The 27,847-nt window shown below is 47.9% G+C and overlaps 1 protein-coding gene across 1 annotated transcript in view; it reads right to left on the reverse strand.

The window, feature by feature from the left end:
- The window catches only part of CDK15 (cyclin dependent kinase 15), a 73,849-nt gene that overhangs the window by 7,707 nt on the left and 38,295 nt on the right, over positions 1-27,847 (reverse strand). The window contains exons 13-16 of the mRNA XM_044431717.1: positions 21,267-21,276; positions 13,668-13,683; positions 10,099-10,106; positions 6,624-6,763 (exon numbers count right to left, since the gene is read on the reverse strand). Of these exons, the coding sequence (XP_044287652.1) occupies positions 6,624-6,763; positions 10,099-10,106; positions 13,668-13,683; positions 21,267-21,276 (174 nt within the window). The remainder of the gene's footprint in view (positions 1-6,623; positions 6,764-10,098; positions 10,107-13,667; positions 13,684-21,266; positions 21,277-27,847) is intronic.

A 27,847-nucleotide genomic window follows, 5' to 3' on the forward strand; every position in this document is an offset into this window, starting at 1 on the left:
AGAAAAGGCAACCTCATGTAGTGCTCAGATGTCATTTCTGTGATGAAACTGAAAATAGTTATGGCTTATATAAAAAAGTCCAAAGCTAGAAAACATACATTCCCATTTTCAGTATTAATGTCCTCCCTCTTCCATGGAAAAATCAACTGGGTGTCAAACTTTGTTTTTCTGAGGTTCTCCACCTGAAGTGCCTGTACATGTGTGTGCATTGCCTGTGGACACACAATGTCCCTCCGTCAGCTTTGCCCTCCCACCATCCTGAGCTCTCCCCAAATGTGACAAACCCTGCAAAATGCATTTGACACATTTGTGTCATTAAAGTGGGGTAGCTCATCCAAGAGCAATCAAAAGTACTCTCCAGTCAAAGTATGCTGTATACTCTCATTGCAGACAAAATCAGATACAAACGGACTGAGATGGTGCAAGTACACAAAATAATAAGTACAAATGGAATCCGCATTTCAATAAGCATGGTTGCTGGAAGCTTCCAATAGGCAGATGTCCATGGGGGTGTACCTTATGCCCCTGCCAAGCATTAAGGAATGTGTGGGATGAGGGGGGAACAGGGGTGGCTCACTCCCCCCCCCCCCACATCCTTGTCATGCTTTCCAGCCATCCCAGATATTACTAGGGAGAGGACAAGGTATGAGCCAACTCTTACCTGTGTTCAGTAAGGTTGGCACCTTAGCAGAGAGCGATTCTTGCTTGGTGTGATGCCCTCCTCCACTGGACTTGTCAGTGGTCTTACCATAACATTACTTAGTGGCTGGACTGACTTTCTAGCAGACTCAAACCTATAGCTCAAAAGAGCAAGCCAGTTCAAAGCAGGTGGACTATGAGAAAAAAGAGCTTAAGTTTCAGGTGCGTGTTGGGGAGCCAAAAGGCAAACTAGGCCTATCCAGGCATCCCAGCCTGACGGCAAGGTCCTCCTCTGGAGCAGATCACCCAAGGTGCAAGCAACATCCAAGGACACCTCCTCACAGAACGCCTGACTTCAGGGAGTGACCCCTCAGAGCCAACCATCAGGGCCTAGATGAGCCATTCCAGCCAATGCTGCTCTTCAGAGGGACCACCATTTGCCCTGAGGAGAGCCTGGGTGGCCCCCAGGAAGTCCCACTAGTTGGTTTTCCCCACGTGGCCATTGCTGCAGTGGAAGAGTGGGTCCATGGGGGTCCCCAGGGCACCTGCTGCTTTGCGGCTGCACCGGGGAGCCACTCCAGGAGCCCATCTGCTTTGCCCTCCCACCGTGCTAAACACTCAGGCAGCCAACGGCGGCAGCCACAGTTGAGGGTGCACAGGAGGCAAGGCCTTCACCTCCCTTTATGGAATGGCCTGGCGTGTGCTTTAGCCAAAAGGGTTCCAAATCTCAAGGGATGTCTTCATGAGCCCAGCAGTTTGCCTGGCCCAGTTTCTGCTGCACAGAAGTGCTCTGATGCCTGACTGTACTTTGGGTTTTATTCAGTCTTTACTGGAGGAAATGTCGCATCAAAGTCCACTCCTCTGGTGAGCAGACCATTTGAGGTCAGCTTGAATTCTCAGGGGGTGAGACATTAATTATAGTTTGAAAAACTGGCAGAAAGGGATTGAAGGGATCCTTGTGACCCCTGAACCTGCAGATACTCACACCCGTGTGGTCCGGTCCAGAACTGGATCGAGGGTTGCCAAGTGGAGTAAATGCATCTGGTCTTCAGCATCTTCTCTATCGTATGGGAAATGGTGGCAGCCAGCCTCAGGCACTGATTGTGGCCAACGATGGCAGGGTGGAGATTCCAGGTGCGCCTGGCCCAGTCATGTTGATGTTGCTTGGTGGTGGGTTTCCAGCATTTGCAGGAAGGTTCCTTCCCACCTCGGAGTCCTGGGACAGAACCTGGGATGTTTTGCTTGCCCACCACATGGGCTGCCACAGAGCAGCAGCCCACGCACTCCAGAAAATGCAGCGTTAAAAACAGGAATACAGACCGCTGCAGAATTCCTGACCCCATTTCATAATTTGGTTCATTCTGAGGGTGCCGGTATCTGGTGATCACCAGCTGTAGCTGAAAGAAGTGCAGCAAGCAAGCTAATAGTTACTGGGAGAGTGCCCCAGGGAACAGGGCACTGTTCAGGGTCTCCCTCTTGAGGCCACCGACATGGCTACCATCATGGGAGGGACATTCAGAGATCTGGCGGCCCAGCACTTGCAGACACTGCAGAAAGCATCATGCCGCTGCTGCCAGAAGTTGCCAAAGGCCAGGGGAAAGAAAGCGTCCTGGTGAGAGGGGAGGGGAGAGGCCAGGAGACCAGAAATCCCACACCTTCTCCAGTTCCAGCATGGCTTCTCTGGACTGTTGCCTGCCTGGAGAAAAGAAATCCAAAAAGCAGGAAGGAGGACAAAAATCACCGGCCTCCCCTGGCGACAACCCCACAGGACACTGCACGCTTCTCCCAAAGGGAAGCACAATTCACAGGAACACAATCCAGACCCGTGGGGTGCCCATCATTGCTTTCACTTCAGATATTGTGGGAAGAGATGCTCCGCTCCGGAAGGAACACCTCTGCATGCCTACTCTGCAGAGCAACACCCCCCAGGAATTTCTTAGTCAACCCTGAGTCATGCTCTGCAGCCTGAACACATTGTCAGTGCCCTCAGCATCTGGCCAAACCTCCCTCCTGCCCCCATACACCGACTCCCGTTGAGCATGGCAGGGCTTGGACACAGATGGCTGAAACCAGAGGGAAACTTCTGTATGACCAGAAGGTCTTGCGATCACACCAGATGCCTCTGGATGGGCCCAGTGCATGCAGCCGTGTGCACCTCACCCTCCTCAGCACCTGTGCTTGCAAGTGACAGGCCAGTCTACACACGGGCAACTTTGCCCACATACGAATCACCTTGGCATGGTTTGTTATCGGACAGTGAACTCTGGTTTCTTTAAACCAGAGATTATACGCAAACTCAGAACTATGGGCTACTCATGAGGCTACTGAGGCTATAATACTACATAGGCAACACTGCAAAAGCTTTTTGAGCATGCAGAGGGGGTGGCAGAACCTACCGCGGATTACACAGTCCTCCTCCTCTCCATTTTCTCCTCAAAACAGCCTGTGCAGCAGGTTAGGCTGAATTTCGGTGACTGGCCCAAAGGCGCCTAGTGAGATTCATGGCCATGTGCGGACTACAAGCCAGATCTCCTGAGTCCACTGCACCACACTTGACTAAATGCTGTGATCACCAGTTATATGTTGAAGCCAACACAAGTTGATTGTTTTACAATCAGTCCTTGTTGAAATTATTCATATATAGGATAGTTAAAAATGCATACACCAATTTTCTATAGGAAGGCCTGAATTACAAAGTGTTTAATCAATCACGTCTCAGTCTCTCCAGGAGTGGTTTTCACAAACGGAAAATGTGAAGAAACGAATTTAAAATGACCCCTTACCAAAAACAAGAAGGAATGGCTGGACTAGAGTTGATTTCTGTGAAACTAAGGAGGATTTCTGTGAAACTAAAATTACACTCTTATTACAGACCTCCTGCCCACTTCCCTTGTTGAACCACAGGCAAATAGCCTCCTCTGGCTTCAGTTCAGCTGGATTCATATATAAAGCTATCCCCATTGTATGGGTTACTGAATTCTGGGTTTCTAGTTGTATGAACCCAGCTGTGCTCACAAACTATGGTTTGTTAATCATGAACAGTTTGGAAAGAGAACCCATGATTGGTTGTGGGTTGTGAACTCTGGGTTGTTTAAACCATGAGTTAACATTACGTGTGAACCCCAAACTATGTATTGTTCATGAGCTTTTTTGCCAAGCTGCAGATGTGATGGGCAAGAGTAGTAAACAAAACATAACACACCCACACTCCCTCCGCACACCTATTATGCATGCGAGTACTACAGTGCTGCAAAGACATTTCAAGCACTGGGAGGACAAGATGAAGGACGAGAGAAACTATTCAGGGACTGAAAAACACAAACTGAGGTTTGTTCAAATTGTCTGTCAGACAACCCCGGATTAAATAAGCCATAGATTAACATTTTGTGCAAACCAGGTCATGGGATAATGCAGTTAATACTTGACCACTAGCATTCTTTTAATACTCACTGGAAGGTTACTATTCTGTTTTTTTATACTGATATCCATATCCTCTCTATCTATCTTTGTTCTTTGAATCATTCATGAGTAGACAGGTTCTCTTTTCAGAAAAGCAACTTTTGGAGAATGTTGTGTGGATATAAGCACACTAACAATTTATGAGAAAGAGTGGTCCAAGCCTTAATGATTGTGTAATAACTCTCCTGTAGAAATGTTTTTTATACCTTCATTTCTCTCCTTGCAATCCAACCTACCCTTTTTGATGAAGAAACAAGCTAATTTTTCTACCCTCTCCTCCTTCAAAATGGTTCTTGAGTAGAGAAAAGCTGGTCCATGGGCAGAATCTTTTGGGTTCGTATGGCATCCAGCTTGCTAAACTGATACGATCAAATTAGTTCCAGTAACACTGCAGCCCAAAATGCCTGATGTTGTAATGAAAGTGCAGATTTCCAGGATCATGGGAATTTTCCTGAAATTACATTGCTGCTGCCGCTGCAGCAACCTGAGCGAGTCTCTCATGAATATGAGCTTGCTGAATCAGAAAGTGTAACTACTTCTACCTAAAGAGCTTTGATTTGCATCCTGACACATTTTTGCCTTGATAATGTCATGTCATTTCCTGTCCACGAGGCCCCACTACTGGCTGCCAGCAACGGGAGTGAAATATCAGCCGCCATAAAAACACACTAATATACCAGTCCAGGGGGACCGGGAATGCATTCCTCATACGGAAATGATTAGTCTTGTCCTGGAGAGTGACATATTGTGTGCCAATCTGTTGCCTCCCCCCTGTTCCCCACCTTTCTCCTTCTGCCGTGCTGTCTCTGTACCTATCCCCCCCTCCTTCTTTTCCTGTCTTTTGGCTTGGGCACTTTCATCTCCTCCCTCGGGGATTCGAGATGTCACTGCAGGAAGTGCTTGTCTGCCTCTCAGGCGGCAGCAGAGCCCTGTGGCTTTGACAAACCTCATTTAATTGGGAGGAAGCCAGGAGGGTTTGAAAGAACTGAAACATCCACGAAACGCCTTTTATCAGGCATAATTTAAACTCTGCATGGAAAAAAACCTATATGTATAAAGAAAAGTCAACTTCCCCCCTGCTGTGAGGCCTCCCCCCTCCTCCTTCGCCTCCCCATCCCCCGGCAAAGGCAGGCTCCTGTGAGATTCCATCTTTTCAGTTTTCTGAAAGTGTCAAAGTAGATTTGTGCTCTGTGGATGGCCGGACAGAAAACGAATGCAGATCTTTCTCTTGCTCGTTCGCTCTCTCGGGCTCTCCACATACCCCTCCCGCACACACATTGAGGGTCAAACGTGACAGCACACAGCAAAAGCAAATCCATACGCTTAGAAACTGAGATCTGCCCATTGCAGAAGAGGCTGGATTACAGAAGTTGACCAAAAGCGACCACAAGCCCTGTTTGGCAGGAGATACTCCTCTACCTGAAGGGCAACCAGAAGTCTGTCCCCTGTTTTGAAGACACTCTCTGTTTGAAGGTCTGTCCAGCTCAAGTCAGTAAACAGAACCCCAAGAAGCAAGAGCTGAACCTTGAAGTTGGCCAAAAGCATCTCACGGGCAGCAGCCTTAGCAGAAAATGCAGGTCACCTGGTCACAGTCTTCCACACCATCATGAGATGCACTTTATTCCCATTTAAAGTAATCATTTCTAAATGTGCATGTGTACATGTACATTCACATGTGCAAATATAATGGAAATCTCTGCTTGTGCCCTCTTTCTTGGCATTCAAATGTACTGAGACTGAAAAGAACCCTTCTCTGCTGTCCATTTATGATCCCGCGGCCCCTCTTTCCCCCTAAGCACTTTTCTCTCTAGAAAGTTTTCTTCCTATTTCAGAGCTGACAAGAGAAGAAAAGCACCAGAGAAACAGACTATGGGAATGTGTAATTGCAGGTAAGGTACAGTTTAGCACACCTTTCCCACTTGTCCTGTTGCTCTTGAAATTGGATGCTCACCCCACCCTTTCTACAGAACTGGCCCAATTCTGGATTTAAACACATGGTTTCGCTGTCATCATGTCAGGAGAACGGCAATTTGAGAAAGATGACTTGCTCTGTTTACGATATGTCTCAGAACCAAAAGTGAAGTTTTCAAATAGTTTGGAATCCTAATCTAAGCAGGTCCTCATTTAATGGTCCCCACCTGGGGTCTGGCAAAAAGGGAAGCCTGAAACCTCTCAACAAGCTCCTTTCTCAAGCAAAGAATATTACACCCCTGTTTGCAAAGCCCAGCTGTAGCTTGTTTTGAAATGTTTTCGATTCTCATGGTAATGGGGGTTAGCTTTAAAACACAAAGGCACTCTCTGCTAAAGCTAGGCACATTTCCAGAGGCACTAGCCACATTTTGCCTGACATTACAGCTTTCTGCATGCAAGGAAATTTGGCTGTCTGGGTGCATTCTCAGACAATGCGCCTGCCTAACTTGTGCATCTCTGTGTGTCTGCATGTCTGTATGTTTACACAGTGCCTGGCACACAAACAGCTCTATTGATCTATCTTGCAGTGAGAAATAGAAGAGAGAATGACATACCATCAGAAAGCTGGTACACCTGAGAGGGCAGAGGGCTGAAGAAGTGATGAAGAAGTGCCTCCTGTGCAGAGATTCTGTCCTTTGGACAAACTTTTAGCATTCTTGCTGCTAAGTCCTCAGCCTCAGTCTCCCTGCCCAGTCTAGAAAGCAAGAGGAATAATCAGCACAGAGCAAGATCTCGAGCCACAGGGTTTAGAGTGACAGACCTGAAAAATTCTGTACTAATATTTGGAGGCCAGTGTTAAGCCAAGTACATCTATGCAAAGGTGTCAAGAACTGTTGCATCATTTTCCTGCAAAACTGCCTCAAACTGGGGGGTGGTAAAGTGTTGGAAATGGCTTTGGACCCATCTCCCCCCCCCAAAAAAAATCAAATGTCTCCTTTCCCAGAAAAGGGCTTCAGCATGAGGGAAAGATGAAAAGCAAACAAATGCAATGCATACAATCCAACTTTGGCTTGAAAAGCCTTACGGTCATACTTGGGGCAGTTTCCAACTTACATGATTTGCTTTTTCTCCTTTTCTAAACTTGCAAAAATGTATCTATTGAAAGCCAGCCTTCTCTCCAACCTTCACCCATACTAAACTGTGGGCAATGAACTAGGGCTTCAGCCATCACTGGGAGAAGGGGACCCATGCCATTCTGGTGCCTGAGAAAGTGTCGCAGATACTTAGAAATACAGTACCTGATAGGTGAATTCTTCCTCAGCTTGATTTTGAAGAGGCCATAGCTAATGTGATCTCCTCCCCCTGCCCACCCCCAGGCTCTCAACTCAATTTCTGAAATTAGGAAACTAATTACATCTTCGGGAACAGGACACACTGTCAATGATACAGTAACTGTTGAAGGGGGAAAGTGTGAAGCAATTATCCTGAAAATTGGCAGATGTAGAAACAGCAGCATCCTTAAGAAATCTCTACACTGGAGCAAATTCTCATGGTAGGAAGAGTTTGCACTGCTGGCTCAGCAGACAAAACTGTGTGATTGCCAATTGTGCACAGCAACTGGCAGCTTGAAGCAGGCAGAGCTGAGTGCCCAGAAGTGGGGCTTCCCTTGTGGCACAGCAGGATCAGCCCCGGGCAATCCAAGAGCGCTTGCACCTCCAGTTGCTCCCAGTGCTCGAAGACACCTGTTTGTGGGAGCTCAGATCCCGCCTACGGCACCATGGGGCAACCGAGACCAGAGCAAGCAAAGTAGGGGAAGTCCCCAGGGGTTGATTTGGTGGGGGGAGTGAGTGAGGGGCCAGCCTGTGAAAGCTCTGGGCTATTTTGTTAACTGGCAGAAAAGCAAACTCCCACGACTTTACTGCATAAAAAGAATTGGGGTGTGGTATGAGACAGAGATTGAGAGAGAAAATTTTTACCATTAGGTCCATCACTTTGTCAAAAGTGATGTTTTCCAGGAATTCCATGGACTTGAATTCAGTGTTTTATTTTATAAGTATCCCTTAAACTAAATGGTCAGGATATAGTGTCCCCTTAGTAGTTCAATTGTGGGTGAAAATCCCTTTCAGATGGCAAAAATCTGTACTTTCCCCTCCTCCAGCTGTGCCTGGCAAAACCCAAAGCCAAGTGGTTGACTTCTGGACAGTAAGGCAGCTTGGAGACTAAGAAGTGAAACCGACAAAGAAGAAAAACAAGCAAGCAAGCAAACAAAAACAGTGCTTCAGTTTTATAGCTTTTAATTTTCTTGGTCCTTCAAAGTGTCAGGTGGCCCTTGAGAGGCTGACTGGCTGTGTTTCTTCTCACACCCATCCCAGCTGGCATTTCCTTGCCAAATGACATCACCCTGCCCGAATTGGCTCACTTTCCTTCTCTGCCTTTCTCCCCAAAAAAACAGTCATGCAAAGCTAACCAAGCTTAGAATTTTGAGTAGATGCCATCAGCTGCCAATGCCTTTTTCTTTGTAAGGGAAGGAGCAAAAGAGAAAAGGGGGAAACAGAATTGCATGTGCAAAATTGCAACACTGTGTAGGTGAGTTAGAAACATGCTCCCATGCTTCTAAGCTGGGTCTACCTAGTTTAGTATGGTTGCCTCTGACGGGCAACAGCTCTCCAAGGTTTCAGCAATGAGGGTTTCCCTGCTCTGGGGATGCCAGGGACAGATCCTGGGACTGTCTGCCAGTAAGTGAGGACAAATCCCAGAACGGAACCGTCTCCTGCAGGATAAGGGTGCTTTGATGGTGAGATGGCCCTGCCTCATTCATGGAATTGCACAGGGATCCAAACACCACGGTCTTCTCCTGCGTTTCCCCACCACTTTCCTGCCTCTTCTCTTACTGCAGCTAAGCCCCTGAGGAGAAAAGTTGGAAGAGCTGCATGATGCCTCCCTGCTGCTCTGGAAGCCGCCCAAGGCAGGGAATGGTGGGAAGACGGGACTGCAACTGGTGCAGTGCTGAAGGGCATGGGACTGGGACTCAGGCGATCGGGGTTCTAGGCCCCACTCAGCCAGGGAGCTCCCTGGGAGGCTTTGGGCAAGTGACAGCCTCTCAGCCTTACCCACCTTGCAGGGTTGTTGTGAGAATAAGAATGAGAGCAGGAGGAGATATATGTAAGATGTCCTGAGTTCCTTGAAAGGAAATAAATTAATTAAATTAATACATGGCCTCCTTGGAAACGCTGTTTTCTTTGGGACATAAAGCCATGCACTTGCCTAGTTAAGAGAACATCATTGGGTATCCCTTCTCTGTGAACAAGTTGACTTTCCTCTACTCCAAACGTGCCTCGTTTCAGGACCTCACAAGGCAATTGTGCTTCTTCCATCCCAGAGGATGGCATGAAACCCTGCATGTCCACACATTTGTGCAAGAGAAGGAGGCTGTGCCTTTCATTTTTGGACAGCTCCATAAAGAGACTGAATTATACGGGTGGGCATGCAAAATGACCAAGGGCCCTGGACTGCAGCTACACCTGGCCAAGCAGCAGGGCAGTGAAGTGAGTCTACATATCCAGGTAGAAAGCAGAAGCACAGCAACAACTGCTGAGCACATGCTCTGAGAACCAGGAGCCAGCTCCAAGCTCTGTCTTCCCTTGCTCTCCTGTCGTATTTCTGGTTTTTGCCTGAGTGCTAAAGTAGTAGTCAACATCGGAGGCTCACAATCAGATACACAGTCTGCAGTGGGTGCTTGAGAACTCCTGGCCACCTCAAATTTAATTATCACCTGCATACGGCAAACGTAGACGATGCTATCTTAAGTGGGGCTGCCTGGGACTGAATCAGCCAGGGAAATGTTCAGGAAGTATTGGGCAAGCTGGCAATCAGGTCATACTACTCTTGAGCTCAGTCGGCAGTTTTGCAGAGCCGACACCACAAGCACAGGGGCATCTTGCTTCATGTCGATTATCTGTGAAACAATTGATTTGTGGCTGCTTAAGAGGGTCATGCAAATGTCCCAATGATAAATCCAAGGAGGTGAGACAATTTTCTTGGAATTTGCTGTTTATTTTGTAGAACAAGAGACGTGTGATGCTGGGAAACTCATTCCACTGGAATTCAATGAACTTTCAACAGAATAGCTAAATGAGGGTTGAGTCAAGCAAGAGAGTCAGTTTCTGCAAAACCATTGCAAATATTTGCACAACTTTGGAGCAGGGAAGTGCACAAATTGGGGCCAACTTGTAAGATTCTGGTCCTTATTGCTCCTGTCCTTGTTCTTGTTATGTCATGTAACATGAAAAGCATATGGACCATTTCTCCTCATGTTGCATAAACACACACTCCAACTTGGCCAACTGAGGTATCTGGAAGATAACTACAGATTTGAGATCCAGTGTGGCGTAGTGGTTAAGAGCCTGGGACTGGGACTCAGACGACCTGGGTTCTAGTCCCCACTCAGCCATGGAGCCAACTGGGTGACTTTGGGCCAGTCACAGACTCTCAGCCCAACCTACCTCACAGGGTTGTTGTTGTGGGGATAAGATGGAGAAGGAGCATGATGTGAGCTGCCTTGAGCCCTTTGTAGGAAAAAGGCAGGATACAAATCGAAAAATAAATAAAATAAATACATAAATTTGTGTGAAATGTGGGCCTCCACTCCGCAACATGTACATAGTTGTGCAATTCACCCAGTTTCCCCAAATCTATGCAAATGGCACACATTGCAGAGCAGAGGCTTGAATTTTGCACAAGTTTCCTGGCTTTTATTAAAAATCATGGCCAGTTTTAGAAATAGAAGCCTGAATGTTGGCTCAACTTGATCAGGTGGAGCAAGTGCAGAGCAGACAGGACAGAATCTGCAGAGCTGAGTTGAGAAAAGCTGCTAAATGTTCACCCTCCTATTGGATTCCTCACACATCCTTAATTGCAACTATGGAATTATGCAGACTGAGCTCAAAGGAACCAAGTCTAGAGTTAAAAGCATGCAAGGAAAAACAAACAGATCCTAAGGGAGAACTTGATAATACTCTCATAGCAAGTTTACCTGTTGCAGATTGCTTGGAGCCTCCGAGGCCTATTGGCGAAGAACCTCTCTGGAAAGTTAATAAGTGATCACCAGATTAAACAAAAACAAAGAGCCAGCCCAAACCATGTATCTGGAATATGTCATCTTTCCACAGTAACTGTAAATCTACATGCTTTTGCTGAATCATAGACACATCATTGATGCTAATGTGATTCTGAAGTGCAGTTTAGGAAATACAGGCACAAACTCTGGAACTGGACTGCAGCAACAACTTCAAAATTTGGCAATCGCAACTCCCCAATTTGCAATTGAAACAGATCCTGTGAGCAGTGTGTGTGTGTATGAGGAACAGGGAAAAGAAGGGCTGGGCCAGCCTGATGTAATAATGTAGAGCAGACAAGAAGATGTAATGGGAGCCATGCACACGAGCTGTTCCCTGTCATCGGTGCAGCCGCCTGTGCTTTGCATGACCTGCCAGCATTGAGCAAGGCCTTGCGGCAACCCACATCTTGTTCCGCAGTCTGACACTTCCTAGTTGTCCTGCAGCATCTGAACTTTCTGAATCATCGGAGCCTCTTTGTCTTGGGTTGTTTTGACAGCCTACCTATGCTATCAGGGCCAGATATCAGCCTAGCTGAGCCAATACCCTTGCTGTGATGATTGACAGCCTCTCTCTCACCCTGGTGCAGGCGCACACACCACCATGCGGTTGAGAACAACTCACTGCATGCGTGGGGGGGATGGCAAGTTTCCCAGCCAGCAACTGGTGTCTGTGGCAAGCGCCAAGATGGTCGGGCAAACTCACAACATGCAACATCAGACAGAAGGATGTTACAGGGAGCCTTCCGGCAGTGGTTAATCCTGCTGCTGCTTGTGTTTCTCACTTGCTTCACTCCAGGGTATTGTGTTGTCTTTAACCCTGGAATGGAGACGGTTCCAGGATATATTTTTTTAGAGCCCATAAATTGGTCTCCTTGCCTTTGCTATGCATTGGTTTTGTTTTGTTCTGTTCTCGTTAAACAAAGAAGGGGCAATTTGAGCACTCCTGCTTGTGAGAATTAAAAATAAAAACATATTTTTAAAACATTTCAAATGGTCACAGGCACAGAGGGAAACCTCTTTCATGATTTCACAGATACTGTGTGATCAGGTAGGAGTGGGAATCCATCCTACTGTGGAAGGCTGGAGCAGACAGGGTCACACAGATAGGATAAACACACATCTCTCGTACACAATGGATGCCTTCTGCGGAAGAGAGGATTGTGATATTTGTATGCAGGACCTCAAGGATAATTTTGGGGGTCTAGTACAAACTTCTAACATGGCCTCCCTCCCCCACCCAGACCCCAATACATACTCTCTCATGCACAATGAATTTAAAACTAGAAATTATGTCTTCTCCATGTGGCAGCCCGTACTTTCCAAAGAGAGCTAGTCCACTGGCACCCACCTGGGCAACCTGAAGAGTTTTAGTCCAGCCTTCTCTCATGTCTCTGTCCTCCAAAATGCAGACAACATTTTCCCTCCCATTTGGCTTTTAAGAAATAAGCCATGGTTGTGACAAAGGTGGGTGCACCCACCAGCTAATGTTTTGCTTTGCTGGCTAGACTGCTGACATCAGAGACAGAGACTAGCGCATTATTGGGCAGCCCGGCCGCCAGTCTCTGCAAAGGGCTGGATTTTAATGCGCAGGCCTGGACTGTGTTCTGGCCTTTGCCAACAGCTTGCTCCCCTGCTACTCACTCCCCTGCCCCGCAAGGAACAACGGCATGTCCACTGAGAAGCAAATCACACTGTCTTCAATGGCGCTTCCTCAAAAGTAAATCTGATTGGCTTCAATGGTGCTTATTCTTGGGAAAGCCTACACAGGAGAGAGGTGGCTCTTGCTTTCAGGCAGAGGGGAGCAAAGGCACTGATCCCAGTGGCTTTACCCCCAGGGAGGTGGGTGCCTGGCCGCAAGCAGCCTCCTGGCAAACATCCTTCTTGTCTCCCCATCTTTTTCTCCAGGGCTTTTTGAGAGGAGGCAGGAGGAACTGTCCATTCCCCTCCCTTAACAAAAACACCTCCTCTCATTTGCACATGACTGGATGGAAACATCACTTTTCCAGGGGTCACTTCTCTGCACACGTGCCCTTTCCAACTCTTCCTACTTCTCCCACAACCTCCTTTGCCTATGACACAAGATCATGTTTCCCACAGAGTGGCAACGGTGCTGTCTTCGTTAGCACGTGCCCAGCAGTGGCAACTGCGGTCTGCATGAGCACAGGCACAAGGAAGGGGCTCTAGTGGCGCTTCCCTCTGGCTCTGGTTGCCTGGACAGGGAGCAGCCGCCAGTCTCCCCGCAGGTCCAGGTCTGCCTGCAACGGCATCTCCTCTCTGCCCCAGAGAAGGCCACATCCCTCTGGCCAGAATGCCTGTTTCCCTGCTCTAAGCATTTCTAGATGGCTTTTACATGGCCTGGCCAACAGGCATACAACTCTAGGGAGATACACTTCTATAAATAGCCTCAAGCATGACCTTAGCCTTCAGCTTTTCTCTCATGAGCCATGCCCAGGCCATGTTTGCAGGTCTTTGGGCAAGGCACCCTCAGTGCCCCCCCTCCCCCAGTCAGGGTGTCCACCTTCTGACCACCAAGGTGGGAAACGACCAAGTGAAGGCCTCTCCTGTTCTCCTGTTCTCCTTCTCCTCACCACCACCGTCGCCACCACTGTCTGGACCAGAGCAAGGGGGAGGTGAACAAGCTGCAGAGAGGAAGAGCAAGGCCTAGGGACTCTCAGGAGCAGGTCCCCAACCATGTCTGACTTTGATGGCTGTCCTGCTCATGGTGCGCAGCTCAAGCCTGGGCTACTCTGCACACCTGGGGTCCCTAGACCCCGCGGAAGAGAATCTTCCCGTCCTCCAGCTCCTCAGGATCCTCATTTATTATTTATTTAATATTTGCATTTATATACCACCCCAATAGCCCAGAGCAACTGCATGATCTGTAGCAATACACCAAACTAGCTAGCTGGAGGAAAACTAGTGACAAAATTTTGCAATTTGCAAGGCGGGGGGGGAGGGATACTGAGGTTCTGTGCAACAAATGAGTAACACTTTTGCTGGTTTTGCCTGATTATTTATTTAAATGAATGCTGAATCAAGCCACTCCAGAATGCCCTTCAAGGCTCTACCCTCACTCGCCTTCATCCAATTGGTTGTGAGAAGCGAAATGGGCACAGCTGGGCAAATCCTGTATTGACCAGGGCAGTCCTCTGTACTCACAGCTATAGGAGGCAGCAGTGGACACATATGGGAAAAGCACACGTTTTGGTGCTGGGGTGAAGCTAAGGGCAAAGGCAGGTTGCTCACCTGTAACTGTCGTTCTTCGAGAGGCCACCTGTGCATTCACACATATGGGTGCTGCGCCTGTGCAGTGCCTCTGGCCGGAAAGATCCAAAAGCTTAACGGTTTTGGCAGGAACTCCACACCCCTCCCCTCCATGGTATAAAAGGGCGGAGTGCCCGCTATTTCCTCAGTCTACTGGAGACCGATCATTCGACCCCTCGTGAGAGCGAGAGATATTGCAGGAAACCTGCTGAACCGTATAGAAAGAAAGCGCTAATGGGACCAGTATCAAGAAAGAAACGGTACCGCATAAAACCATTCACCGACACTGAGCAGGGACGGCGGGTGGGTTGTGTGAATGCACAGATGGCCACTCGAAGAACGACAGTTACAGGTGAGCAACCTGCCTTTCTTCGTCATGGCCTCTGTGCATCACACATATGGGTGATTAGCAAGCTTATGAGACCTGGAGGCGGGCGGTGTCATCATTGAAGAAAAGAAGAAAGGACTGCCCAACCAAAGGAGCAGTCATGTCTGGCACACACATCAAGGCAGTAATGCCTGGCAAAGGTGCAAGAAGTAGTCCAAGTGGCAGCCTTGTAATGTCCTGGATCGGGATGCCAGCGGCAAAAGCAGAGGAGGCAGCTGCTGCCCTCGTGGAATGCCCTCTGGGCATGACAGGTAAGTCAAGCTTGGCAAGCTGATACGCTAGTTCAATGGTCTGTACGATCCACTTTGAAAGTGTCAGTGAACCAACAGGGGAGCCCTTATCATAGTCCTAGTATTTAACAAAGAGGAGGTTAGATTTATGGAAAGATTCCGTACGAGACCGGTAGAAGGCAAGGCAGTGATGAATGTCGAGAGAATGCACCGACCATTCAATTGGTGTAGTGGGAATAGGGAAAAAGGCCAGTAAGACAATGTCCTGGTTAATATGGAAAGGAGACACAATCTTGAGTAAGAAGGCCGGATCAGTGCATAGAACAACTTTCTCCTTATGAAAGTTCAGGTAAGGAGGATCTATCCTAAGTGCATAGAGTTCACTATCCTTTCTGGCAGACATCACCGCGACGAGAAAGGCAGTCTTCGAAGATAAGAGGCATAAGTCAGTAGTTGCTAGGGGCTCAAAAGGAGCTTGGGTGAGTGCCTGGAGAACAACCGAGAGGCTCCAGGTAGGAATACCTGGACAAAGTGGTGGTTGGAGGTTCTGTAAACCCTTGAGAAATCGACATATGAGAAGAAATTGAAGAAGCAGTAAAACTGCTGGATTCAGCAAAGAACATGAAGCGTTTCCATTTGGCCGCATAAGACAAGTTGCAGGCCTTAGGGCAGACTGGAGAATAAATTGAATATCAGGATCGAGAGTGCTCGGATTCAATGCGAAGTCTATTGGAATCAAGAAAATGGAAGCTGTATCTGAATAGTGATGGACAAGTGGAAGAGTCCCTGAATCCGCCGGTACCGAATGGACCCTGTGGTTCATCAAATGAGCCAAGCAGTTAGACTAAGTGAGGGAATATCCGGGGATGAACAGCTCTGTCCTGTTGAGTTATTAGATGAGGTATGAGGGGCAGGCGGGGAAAGGTGCTGCCAGATAGGCGGAAAAGAGTAGGGAACAATGGTTGACGGGGCAACCAGGGGGTGATCAGGATTCCCGTGGCACCGACGATCTTGGCTAGAACCAACGGATCATGAGAGCGTCACCTGTAGATCCCAGGCCGATGCCGGCATGGGAGCAGAACATCCCGCACACCTTGTATGTGTGGGTGGCGAACAGGTATATGTCTGGAGGGCCCAAGGTCTGAAAGAGGTGATGGCAGTTCGGATGATCCAGTTCCCATTCATGAGTCGTCGACATCTGCCTGCTGAGGGCGTTGGTCTCCTCATTGTCGGTACCGGCCAGGTGAACTGCAAGGAGGATTATCTCTCTGGGGATGCACCAGTCCCACAGTTGCATCACCAGGCGGGGCAGGGGAGTGGACTTCGTCCCACCTTGTTTGTTTATATAGAATACAGCGACAATGTTGTCAGAGGCAACTTGCACAACGTGTTGTTGGAGAGTGTCCTCGAATGATTGAAGGGCATTGAAGACCGCCAGGAGTTCGAGGTAGTTGATGTGTCTGGCGGACTCCTGGCGCTCTCAGGTGCCCTGTGTATGGAGGCCGGCACATAGGGCTCCCCACCAGGTAAGGGAAGCATCAGTAAACAGAGTCAGGGTCGGGTGGACAAAACGGGACACCTACGGCCAGATTGTTGCGCATAGTCCACTACGATAGAGTCTGGAGGACGGAGGTCGGAAGGCAGAGGAGACAATGAGGCGAGTCTCGCTGGTGCTGAAACAGTCCGTTGCACCACAACTGGAGTGGTCTCATCCATAGCCTGGCGTGGGGAACTGTAGCGACTGTAGAGGCCATGTGGCCGAGAAGTTTCTGCACCGAGAGTGCTGGAACAGCTGTGTCCATGTGGATTTGACAGATCGATGCACATAGATTGTCTTGCCGACTCTGTGGGAGAAAAGCTCTCGGCAGCATGGAATCGAGATGGGCTGCAATGAAGTCGATGACCTGTGAGGGAACAAGGCACGACTTCTCATGGTTAATGCATAGTCCCAACTTGTCCAAGAGGGTACAAGTAGTTTAAAGTGCTGACCGAAGGCCTTCCTTAGACGGGGAGATGATCAGCCAGTCATCCAGGTAGGGGTATACTTGAATCCCTTGGAGATGAAGGTGTGCGCACACCGGGGCCATACATTTCGTAAAAACCCGGGGGGCAGTAGCCAGTCCAAATGGCAAGACGTTGTACTCAAATAGGTTGGAACCAACTGTGAACCAAAGAAGACGCCCGTGAGACGGGTGAATGGTAATGTGAAAAATAGGCATCTTTCAAGTCCAGAGAAGCAAACCAATCCTCTCTCCTAAGCAACGGAAGGATATGATTGGAAGCTGCCCCAAGGCTTTTGCGAAGGGGGCAGCATATAAGTTGTCTAAATAAATAAATAAATATTTTGGAGGGTAGTCATCCAAAATTTTGTGGTCTACATGAACCTATTGATGCCACGTAGGTCCAGAATTGGACGAAGACCGCCATCACGCTTATGGATAGTGAAATATGTTGAATAGAATTTGTGGAACCCCTAGAAGCATAGAAGCTGTCAAATCGCTCCTTTATGAAGAAGTTGCTGGACTTCGTCAACGAGAACCAATAAGTAAGGCGAAAATCGGATTGGTCCCAGCAGGGGCATGTTATCGAACTCAATTCTGTATCCATGCTGTATGATGGATAAAAACCCACTGATCAGATGGGAAGTCGACTTTGCAGCTGATCCCCAAAGGGAAGAGGGGAAGGTGGGTTGAGGAGGAGAGGAGAGGTTCGCTCGTCCCGTCAACGTTGTTGGACGATGACAGTTCTGTTGGAAGCGTTGTTGTTGCTGCTTCCAATGCTGTTGCCGGGGCTGGAACTGCTGACGGCCCGCAAATTGCGAGTACGGCTGGTATCTGTAGGACGGGCGAGACCAAGACCACTTATGGCGCAATTGATTCGGGACTTCCATCCAGCAAGCTGTAACCCTTGACTCATGGATAGTCTTCATCTTGTGATCCGTCCACGCACTGAAGAGCCCTGAACTGTTGAAGGGCATCTCTTCAATCCAGCGGAGCCAAGCATGACGACGGAGGGCTACGGCACTGACAAGAGCTCTAGAGTCGGAATCAACATGGTATCTCGCCGTGGAAAGCTGCTGGACTGCCACCTGCATAGTCTCTTTAATGAAGATTCTAGCCAGGTTTTTCTGCTTAATAAAGTATTGGTATCGAGCCAGCATGGCCTCATAATTGGATATGCGGAGGCCAAGTCTTGTAGCGGCATAGATCCAGTGAGCCAACATGTCGATCTTGCGGCCCTCTTTTTCGCAGGGGGTAGTGTGTCCCCTCGACTCACAATCTTGGGATGACCCAACAACTATCAAGTTTGGTCTCGAATGACGCAGGAGGAATGGAATATCCTGCTTACGGACTCGATACACGGCCTTGTATCGTCGCAAAGTGGGTTGAGGCTGATTAGGATAGTTCCACAGTTCCATCATTGCCTGGCGAAGAGTGGCAATAAGTGGCAAAAAGATGGCGGCCGAATGTTCACCTTTGATAATGTTGTAAAAATTTGTTGGTATTGGGATCGAAGCAGTGCTGGGCCTCGATCTCAAGTGATCTTGTAAGCCTTGCCATCAGTTCCCCAAAGATTAGATAGGGTTCCTCCGGTGAGCTGGGACCCTGTGTAGATTTTTTTTTTTTTTTTTTAGATTTATATCCTGCCTTTTTCCTACAAAGGGCTCAAGGTAGCTTACATCATTCTCCTCTTCCATCTTATCCCCACAACAACAACCCTATGAGGTAGGTTGGGCTGAGAGTCTGTGACTGGCCCAAAGTCACCCAGTTGGCTCCATGGCTGAGCGGGGACTAGAACCCAGATCGTCTGAGTCTCAGTCCCACGCTTTTAACCACTACACCACACTGGCTCTCACTGCGTCTGGTGAAGTCGATGCCACTTCAGAGTCCCCCGCGTCTGAATCGTAGTGAGGCGGGAGACTAGAAGAAGAATCAATAGGCGAAGTAGGATGCCTGGACTGAGTTGCTCTCGAGATCGAAGGAGCATCTCTCGGTACTGGAGAGAGGGTACGATCGCGCACCAACAGGTTGTAACCATAGGGCAGATAATCATCCCATAGCTCGCAATGAGACAGTCTATGGGGCAGCTGCACCCATTCTTCCGAGGGACGAACGGAGGCGCACTGTTGACCAGCAGCCCTCGGGAAAGGCTCAGGTGATGGTTGTGGAGTAAGTGAACAAGTCATTGGAGGAGAGTTTCGAATCTCTCCGTCGGGGATTGATCTCAACAAGGGAATGTCCCGTTGCTCATGGAAGGACTGGACTGAAGATGTGATCCGTCTGGGAGATCCAGGCGGGGTCACTTGAATGGCCAACTGGAGGGCCGGGCTGGTCTGCGTTGGTACTGAAACAGCCATCGGAATTGACGGGGCGGACAAACCTGAATCACGGTGCCTGTGATGATCAGGTTTCTTAGGCTTACGAGCCGACTTCTCCATCTTGTCCTTCTTAGGCTTCTTATGGCCTGAGGACTTGTCGGATCTGCTATGTTTCCTCTTCTCTGTTTGTGCGGAGATGAAGAGGAGTGTTGAGCTCCGGCACCATCAGCCAACGGGCGGAGTGGAGGTGTGATGGAAGAGCAGGATGGAGGAACAGATTTGCCTGCCAGTTGGTCAGATTGGAGCAGGGCTTGGTCCCACAAGAGTTTGCACAGGCAATTCTCTCAATTTTTCCTCGCCTGCTTGGTAAAGGTCTGGCAATGGGGACATTTTGGACCCACACTGAGAGCACTTGCGAAAAAGCCACACGCTGCGCCATTGAGGAAGAACGAGATGATAGCAAAGTAGATAGAAAGAGGAGTAATATTTTTTATTTTTTGAACAGGGAAAAGGGGGAAATTGAGAAGAAAACTTCTAACAGGGAGGGAAAAACTTGAATAAACGTATACAAACTGAAAGACGAAAGGCTCAAGGCACAGCGAACAGCGGTCGCAAGAAGACTGAGAAAATAGGGGGCACTCCGCCCTTTTATATCATGGGGGGAGGGGTGCGGAGTTCCCACCGAAACCATTAAGCTTTTGAATGTTTTCGGCCAGAGGCACCGCGCAGGCGCAGCACCCATATGTGTGATGCACAGAGGCCACGACGAAGAACACATTTGTCTGAGCATGCCAGGGACTCTTCCATGTACAGCTGTTGGCACAGCTCACTGAGGACACCCATATTGTCCTGAGGATGGCGACTGGCTCCTGTTGATCCTTGACCTGCTTCCAGGTCAGCTGTGGAAACTTGCCTGAGCAAGCATCGTTGCTGTTCCTCATCCTCTCAAGTCTTCGCTCCCACATATGCCAGTGTGGTGCAGAGGTTAAGAGCACAGGACTGGATCAGCCACAGAGCCCACTGGGTGACTTTGGGCCAGTCACCGACTCTCAGCCCATCCTACCTCACAGGGTCGTTGTTGTGGGGATATGACTGACAACAGCAGGAGGGGAATGGTGTAAGCCATACTGAATTCTTGTTTAAAAAAGAAAAAGGCAGGATAAAAATCTAATAAACAGTATGCCCAACTGTCTTTGATATTCCTATTGTGTATCAACCCATCTCCCCAAGTCCATTTGGCATTCACAGTTGACTTCTCTTGAGGTCCAGTTCCTAGTCTGCTTTCTGGAGCACTTCCAGGTTTGCTTAAAAAGAGGAGTACTTAAAAACATTTTGGTTTTAAGCCTAGATTTAGAGCTTTTCTACACAAGGCTCTACTAATGTGTATTAATTGACTTTCAGTTTTATTGCACAGAAACAGAAACAGAGCGAGTCAGAAGGGGCCTCCCAGGCCATCTAGTCTGACCCCCGGCTCCAGACAGCTCCGCTCACGACATGCCCACCATGTGCATGTCCAGCCTATCTTTGAACACCTTCACTGATGGGGCATCAATGACTTCCTGTGGAAGCCCATTCCATACCCTCGGGGTCCTAACTGTCATGAAGTACTTCCTGGCATCCCCCCTGAACCTTGGCTCCCTGAGCTTTGCTCCATTGGAGCGTGTCTTGCCTTCCTCTGCAGGGGAGAACAGGTCTCTACCCACCTCCATGTGACATCCCCTCACATACCTGTATGTCACCAACATATCCCCTCTGAGTCTCCTCTTCTCCAGGCTGAAGAGACCCAGTTTCCTCAGTCTCGCCTCATATGGCATCCTCTGCAAACCGGCCACCAACCTTGTGGCCCTACGCTGCACTGACTCTAACCTGGCTATATCCTTTCTGTTAGTTAGTTAGTTAGTTAGTTATAACATTTCTATGCCACCCCCATCACAACAAAGCCTCGGGGTGGCTCACAACAAATGCGGGGCTCAAAACTGAGAACAATACTGCAGTTGCAGGCACACCAGAGTCATATAGAGTGGTAGTAATACCTCTCTCAATCTAGAAGCCATGCTTCTGGCTATGCAAACAAGGGTGGCGTTCGCCCTCTTGACCACCGCAGCCCACTGCTGACTCATGTTTAGCCTGCAGTCAACCAGCACCCCGAGAGCCTTTCACAATTGCTGCTCTCCAGACACTTGTCCCCTAACCTGTACTTATGACACCTATTCCTATGCCCCAAGTGCAAGACCTTGCACTTATCCACATTGAACACCATCCTGTTGTCTCCTGCCCATTTCCATAGTCTGTCCAGATCCTTTTGGATCTGGAGTACCTGCTCCTCAGTTGTGGCCACTGCTCCAGTTTTAGTATTGTCTGCAAATTTGATCAGCAGACTGGTCACCCCTTCTTCCATGTCATTGATGAAAAAATTAAACAGGATCGGCCCCAGGACAGAGCCCTGGGGACCCCACTTGTCACTGGCCGCCATCCCAACGATTCCCCACTAATGGTTACCCTCTGCTTTCAGTCAGTCAACCATGCCCTAATTCACTGGACAGTGCTTTGGTGTATCCCAAAACTCTTCAGTTTCTCCACCAGGCTATCATGGGGCACTTTGTCAAAGGCCTTGCTGAAATCCAGGTAAACCACATTCACTACATCCCCTCCATCTAGCCATCTCGAAACTTTGCCCTAGAATTCCACAAGGTTTGTCTGGCAGGACCTGTTTTTGTGCAAGCCATGTTGTATGGCTGCCAGCCTCCCTTCCCTGTCTAAGATTACTAGATCTCTCTCTATTATGAGCCTTTCCATTGTTTTTCCTGCAGCATTTTCGCAGCATTGCAATTCAAGCTCCATGCAAAGTTTTTCCTCTCCTGCTTTTCCACTATGCAACCTCTAAGTGGTGCTGTGCTGCAGTGGAATAGCTCCAATACAGAAGAAGAAATAGCAGCATTGCCCTGTTCTAAAATAATATCCTCCCTTCCCTATTCTAAAAGAAAGCAGGAAAGTGCTCTGAAGAAAAGCAAACACTCTTGACATAGTCGAAAAAGCTCTTAAACAATGGTGACTCATGAGTGCACAATAAATGCCATGTGTAGAAAAGCACTTAATGTGTACTGAATCATGGTGTCCATCTAATGCCAAGAACTGTCAGGAGATTCTTCAAATATGTTTGTGTGAGGACTCCCAGCAGTCCTTAATTGGTCTTAATAGACCACAAAGTGGGCCCTGTAGTTCTCAACGAAGCTGAGCTCAGGGAGCCCAAAAACAGACCTCTAATTACAGTAAGATTATTAGTAGGATATTGCAATGTTTCAAAACAACTACATTAAATCCCGGACTTTCTGGATTTAATGAGGCAGCCTTTGGTAGACCAGTTGCAACCCTTCCTGTCCCACCCACAGGAGTCCACTGCACCAGCAACCGAATCATACTTTGCTATCAGTGACACAGCAGCAACCTCTGCTGCACTTGGGGGCAGCTTGGGGGGCAAAGAGCAGGCTGAGTGGCACATGGGCCGGTGTGGTATGGTGGGCTGCAGACCTGGAGGACCACTCAGCCAAGAAGCTCCCTGGGTGACTTTGGGCCAGTCACTCACTCACAGCCCAACCCACCTCACAGGGATGTTGCTGCAAGGTTAGAATGGAGCTATGATAGCCCTACTGGGTTCCTCACAAGAGGGAAAAAGTGGGATAGGCACACAATGTAATAATATCACCTTACCACTATTTCCCACCCAACTATTCCACTGCCTGTTCCACCACAAGCATTTGCCTACGCTTGGTCCCACTCCAGCTTCTCCCTGAAATCAGAATCTGACTGCACCTAAATGAATGGTTGTCACCATGGCAATCTATTTCACCATCATTTCTCTGCCAATGAACATGCTTGCTTATGGAGGGGGGAGCGTTGTCTGCGCATATATAAGAAGGAAGGAGAGGGAGGGGGAGGGAGGGAGACTGCTGCTTTGATTACAATGGCTGTGAGTCTCCCTGGGAGCTCTTTAATGTAATTGAAGTAGCTCTTTCATAACTGACTCCAGATTAGAGATAAGCGATTTTTAAAAGTTCCCAGGCGGGGTAAAGTGAATTAAATCTATAAATGTAAAAAATCTTAAATGAAAAGCACATTGTACCTCCGGCATTTGTAAATAACTGCTGGCGCGCAACGGAGGTGTGCAGATGGTTCTGTCTGCCAGTGTGTGCCTGCGAGGCAGGGAGGGATGCATCTTCCACTCGTTCCAGTGTCAACTCCTCGCCTACGACTAGAAGAAATGCAATGCACAGAGGCCAAGAGTCCAAACGTCTCAGGGATCATACAGATGACCAAAGCATTCTGGAGACTTTAGTCCTCTGTACAATCTTGCCAAGTACAAAGCTGAGTTACCACACCTCTGGTGCAGATGCAAGGCTGCTAGGAAGTTGGACCGAATGTACACCTGTGTGGGCTGTTGTCCCTTTCCTATCTGGGGATCAGTCTCCAGCCTTCAGGTCCTTTACACACGACTTGTCCTTCTCTGTTGAGCAGCAGGGCCCATGTTGCTCATCCAGGCACATGGCCCCCTATGCATACATCCAGCTTTTGCCATTTATAAGCAGGTCAATGAAATATAACAGAAGCAGACACACTTCAGTGCACTTTTTAAAGGAAAGTTCAAACTGTTCTATCACAGATTTGGATCCTAACCAGCTAATGAAGTGGATGTTAATTTTAGTCCTAAAAGCAAAATTAGAAATGGAGAAACAGAGTGAGTCAGAAGGGGTCTCCCGGGCCATCTAGTCTGACCCACGGCTCCAGCTGGCTCCGCTCACGACATGCCCATTATTTGCATGTCTAGCCTGTCCTTGAACACCCTCACCGATGGGGTCTCAACCACCTGCTGTGGAAGCCTATTCCGTACCCTCGGGGACCTAACTGTCAGAAGTACTTCCTGGCATCCCCCCTGAACCTTGGTTCCCCAAGCTTTGCTCTGTTGGAGTGTGTCCTGCCCTCCTCTGCAGGAGAGAACAGGTCTCTATCCACCTCCATGTGACACCCCTTCACATACCTGTATGTCACCAACAGATCCCCTCTGAGTCTCCTCTTCTCCAGGCTGAAAAGACCCAGTTCCCTCAGTCTTGCCTCATACGGCATCTTCTGTAAACCAGTCACCAACCTTGTGGCCCTACGCTGCACTGACTCTAACCTGGCTATATCCTTCCTGTAATGAGGCGCCCAGAACAGAACACAATACTGCAGTTGCGGGCACACCAGAGTGGTATAGAGTGGTAGTAATACCTCTCTCGATCTAGAAGCCAAACTTCTGGCTATCCAACCAAGGGTGGCATTCGCCCTCTTGACCACCGCATCCCGCTGCTGACTCATGTTTAGCCTGCAGTCAACCAGCACCCCGAGGTCCCTTTCACAAGTGCTGCTCACGAGCCACTTGTCCCCTAATCTGTACTTATGACACCTATTCCTATGCCCCAAGTGCAAGACTTTGCACTTATCCACATTTAACGCCATCCTGTTGTCTCCTGCCTACTTCCATAGTCTGTCCAGATCCTTTTGGATCTGGAGTACCTGCTCCTCAGTTGTGGCCACTGCCCCCATTTTAGTATCGTCTGCGAATTTGATCAGCAGGCTGGTCACCCCTTCTTCCATGTTGTTGATGAAAAGATTAAACAGGATTGGCCCCAGGATGGAGCCCTGGGAGACCCCGCTTGTCACTGGCCACCATCCTGATGATTCCCCACTAATGGTTACCCTCTGCTTTCAGTCAGTCAACCATGCCCTAATCCACCGGACAGTGCTTTGGTGTATCCCAAAACTCTTCAGTTTCTCCACCAGGCTATCAGGGGGCACTTTGTCAAAGGCCTTGCTGAAATCTAGGTGTACCACATCCACTGCATCCCCTCCATCTAGCCATCTCGAAACCTTGCCATAGAATTCCACAAGGTTTGTCTGGCAGGACCTGTTTTTGCGGAAGCTGTGTTGTGTGGCTGCCAGCCTCCCTTCCCTATCTAGCATCACTAGATCTCTCACTAAAACTAAGGTTAACACCGCATGGCTTTAACAATCAAATAGTGCCATGTTTGAGGTTCCAATCCTACATCTGAGCAGAATCAGAGACTGTGATCCTGCAGAGATGCACTCCTAAAGTACCACTGGGGCCCATGGAAGTTTAACAACCTAACTATACTCTGGATCACAAAGGCAGCCACTGAGACTTGGGTTGCTATTCTAAGACTCTAGCACACAGCTCACATTGATCGCATGATTATCTGAACAGGCACCCACCTCAATCTTTTTCAGTCACATTTGCATCCCCTCTTTCTGTCAAGAAGCACAGGGTGGCACCAATGGGTTCTAGTTTTTGCCAGGGCAGTGTAAAGCCTAGGGCAGTGCGCTTGGCTTGTCTTGGAACTGACCGCATATGTTCAAGTGAATTGCATGGCTGCTGCCACACAGGATGTCTAACTTTGTATGGATCCACTAAACCAGGGGTGGGCAGTCTGTGGCTTTTTAAGTCCCATGATCCCCAACCAGTGGCTAATCTTGCTAGGGCTAATAGGAGTTGCAGTCTTGCAGCATCTGAAGGGTCACAAGTGGTCCTCCCCTGCCTTAAGCCTGCATATGTTGTGTGAACTTCCTGAGTACTGTTTCTGGGCAAAAGGAAAGGCATTGTAAGCTTATAAAGTATGGGGAAATTATCTTAAGGCAGATGGCTGTATAAACTTCCCATAAGGTTATTGCTTAACATAAGATAGGTATGGGATAAGATAGCTAAAAGAACCAAAGATCAGTAAGCCTGATAAAAAGTAGGCCTTGCTTGAGCCAGAGTATCTTTTGGGAAGAGCTTATTTGGTTAGCAAAGGCAATAATTTTAATTTTGAAAAAGAGAGTTTGATAAAAAAAAACAAGCTTGTGGTTTATGCACCTGTTCTTGGACACACTACCAATCACAGAGTACAAAAAAAAGATTCTTAAGGACTTTAGGGACTTTTCTAATTTCTTAAAAAGATAGGGACTTTTTGACTTTATCTCAAGTTAGTCAAAATGTCACTAAGTATTTAAATAGGGCTTTTTAAAATATCTTCATTTAAGTCCCTTACTCTAACTCTGACTTAAATGAAGTTAGATCACCTTGCAATAACCCATCAGTAAGCTTACAGCATAACGGATCTCAAATATGGTGTTCAACAAAGCCTTGGAGTGGGAATTATGGCTGTAAAAGAAAGTTCTGCCTGCTGGGTGAGGTTCCTGCCAACTCAACTTTAAAAGAACTTGTTTGTTTTGGTGGAAGAGGGACAGAGCCTATGAGGACAGATTTGATGTAAGTCTAACTTTTTTTCTATTTCCATATTGCATGAAAGATGTGCATGCATGTTGCTTATTCCTAATGAAAGCATTCTATTTTATTTTAAACTGTAGTCTGTGTATATGAAAATCTCAGCACATCTCGGCATCAAGGCAGTCATTTCTCCGAGCCCATGCCAAATTTCAGTAGACAGAAAATAGGATTTCTAAACTGAAGGCTTGTTTAAAAAAGCCTCAAACCCTCCAGTAAATTCAAATTTCCCTTCAAAAGGAATCCAATGTTAGCTGAGTAGCATTGAAGAAAACTGATTTGTCACATTTGTCACATGTTTCCAGACCGTCTGTTACAGCAAACGCAGTAAAGAATCTTGTGGCACCTTAAAGAGTAACATATTTATTATGGCATAAGCTTTTGTGGGCTGCAGTCAACATTATCAGTGGATTCAAGTCAACAAAAGCTTAAGCTACAATGTCCACATAAGTCTTGAAGATGCCACACTTTGTTCTTTTTATCTTCCTCCAAGGATTTTAGGGTACAATACAATGGATTGGTTCTTCCCATTAGAACAACCATGTGAAGAAGTTAGGCTGAACTATAATTCAGAAAGCCAGTGTAGTGTCATGGTTAAGAACGTGGGACTGGGTTTCTGGAGACCTGGGTTCTAGTCCCTGCTCAGCCATGGATCCCACTGGGTAACTTTGGTCCAGTTACAGAATCTCAGCCCAACCTACCTCACAGGACTGTTGTTGTAGGGCTAAGATTGAGAGTAGGAGGAAGAGAATGATGTAAGATGCCCTGAGTTCATTGGAAGGAAAAATATGGGATATAAATATAATAAATAAATCTAGTGACTTGCCCAAGATCTCATACTGGGCTTCATTGCTACCTGGAGAGAGAACAGATCCTGCCAGTACATTTATTTAGATCTATGCCCCACGGACATGAATGGGCTTACTCCCAGTTCAGTGTGTAAGCACAGCATCCTAAATTTCTCACATTCAAATCTCAAACCACTTTTTCCAAAAGAAAATTTGAAAATCCACATTCCCATAATACCTACACAAGGTCAACTCAAAGGCTTGATTATGCTTGATTATCTTAAGGCACTCTTATGTTTTTCAGTGCCCAACCTAACTCTGTCCTTGAAGCCACGGTAGGCAGCAAATGCCTTTACTGATGCATAAAATGCATATGGATTGCTTTTAGACGGAAAAAGATTTCCACCATTTTAGAATCC

Source organism: Varanus komodoensis, unplaced genomic scaffold (assembly GCF_004798865.1).
Source record: "Varanus komodoensis strain SLA01 unplaced genomic scaffold, ASM479886v1 scaffold23, whole genome shotgun sequence".
Classification (NCBI taxonomy): domain Eukaryota; kingdom Metazoa; phylum Chordata; class Lepidosauria; order Squamata; family Varanidae; genus Varanus; species Varanus komodoensis.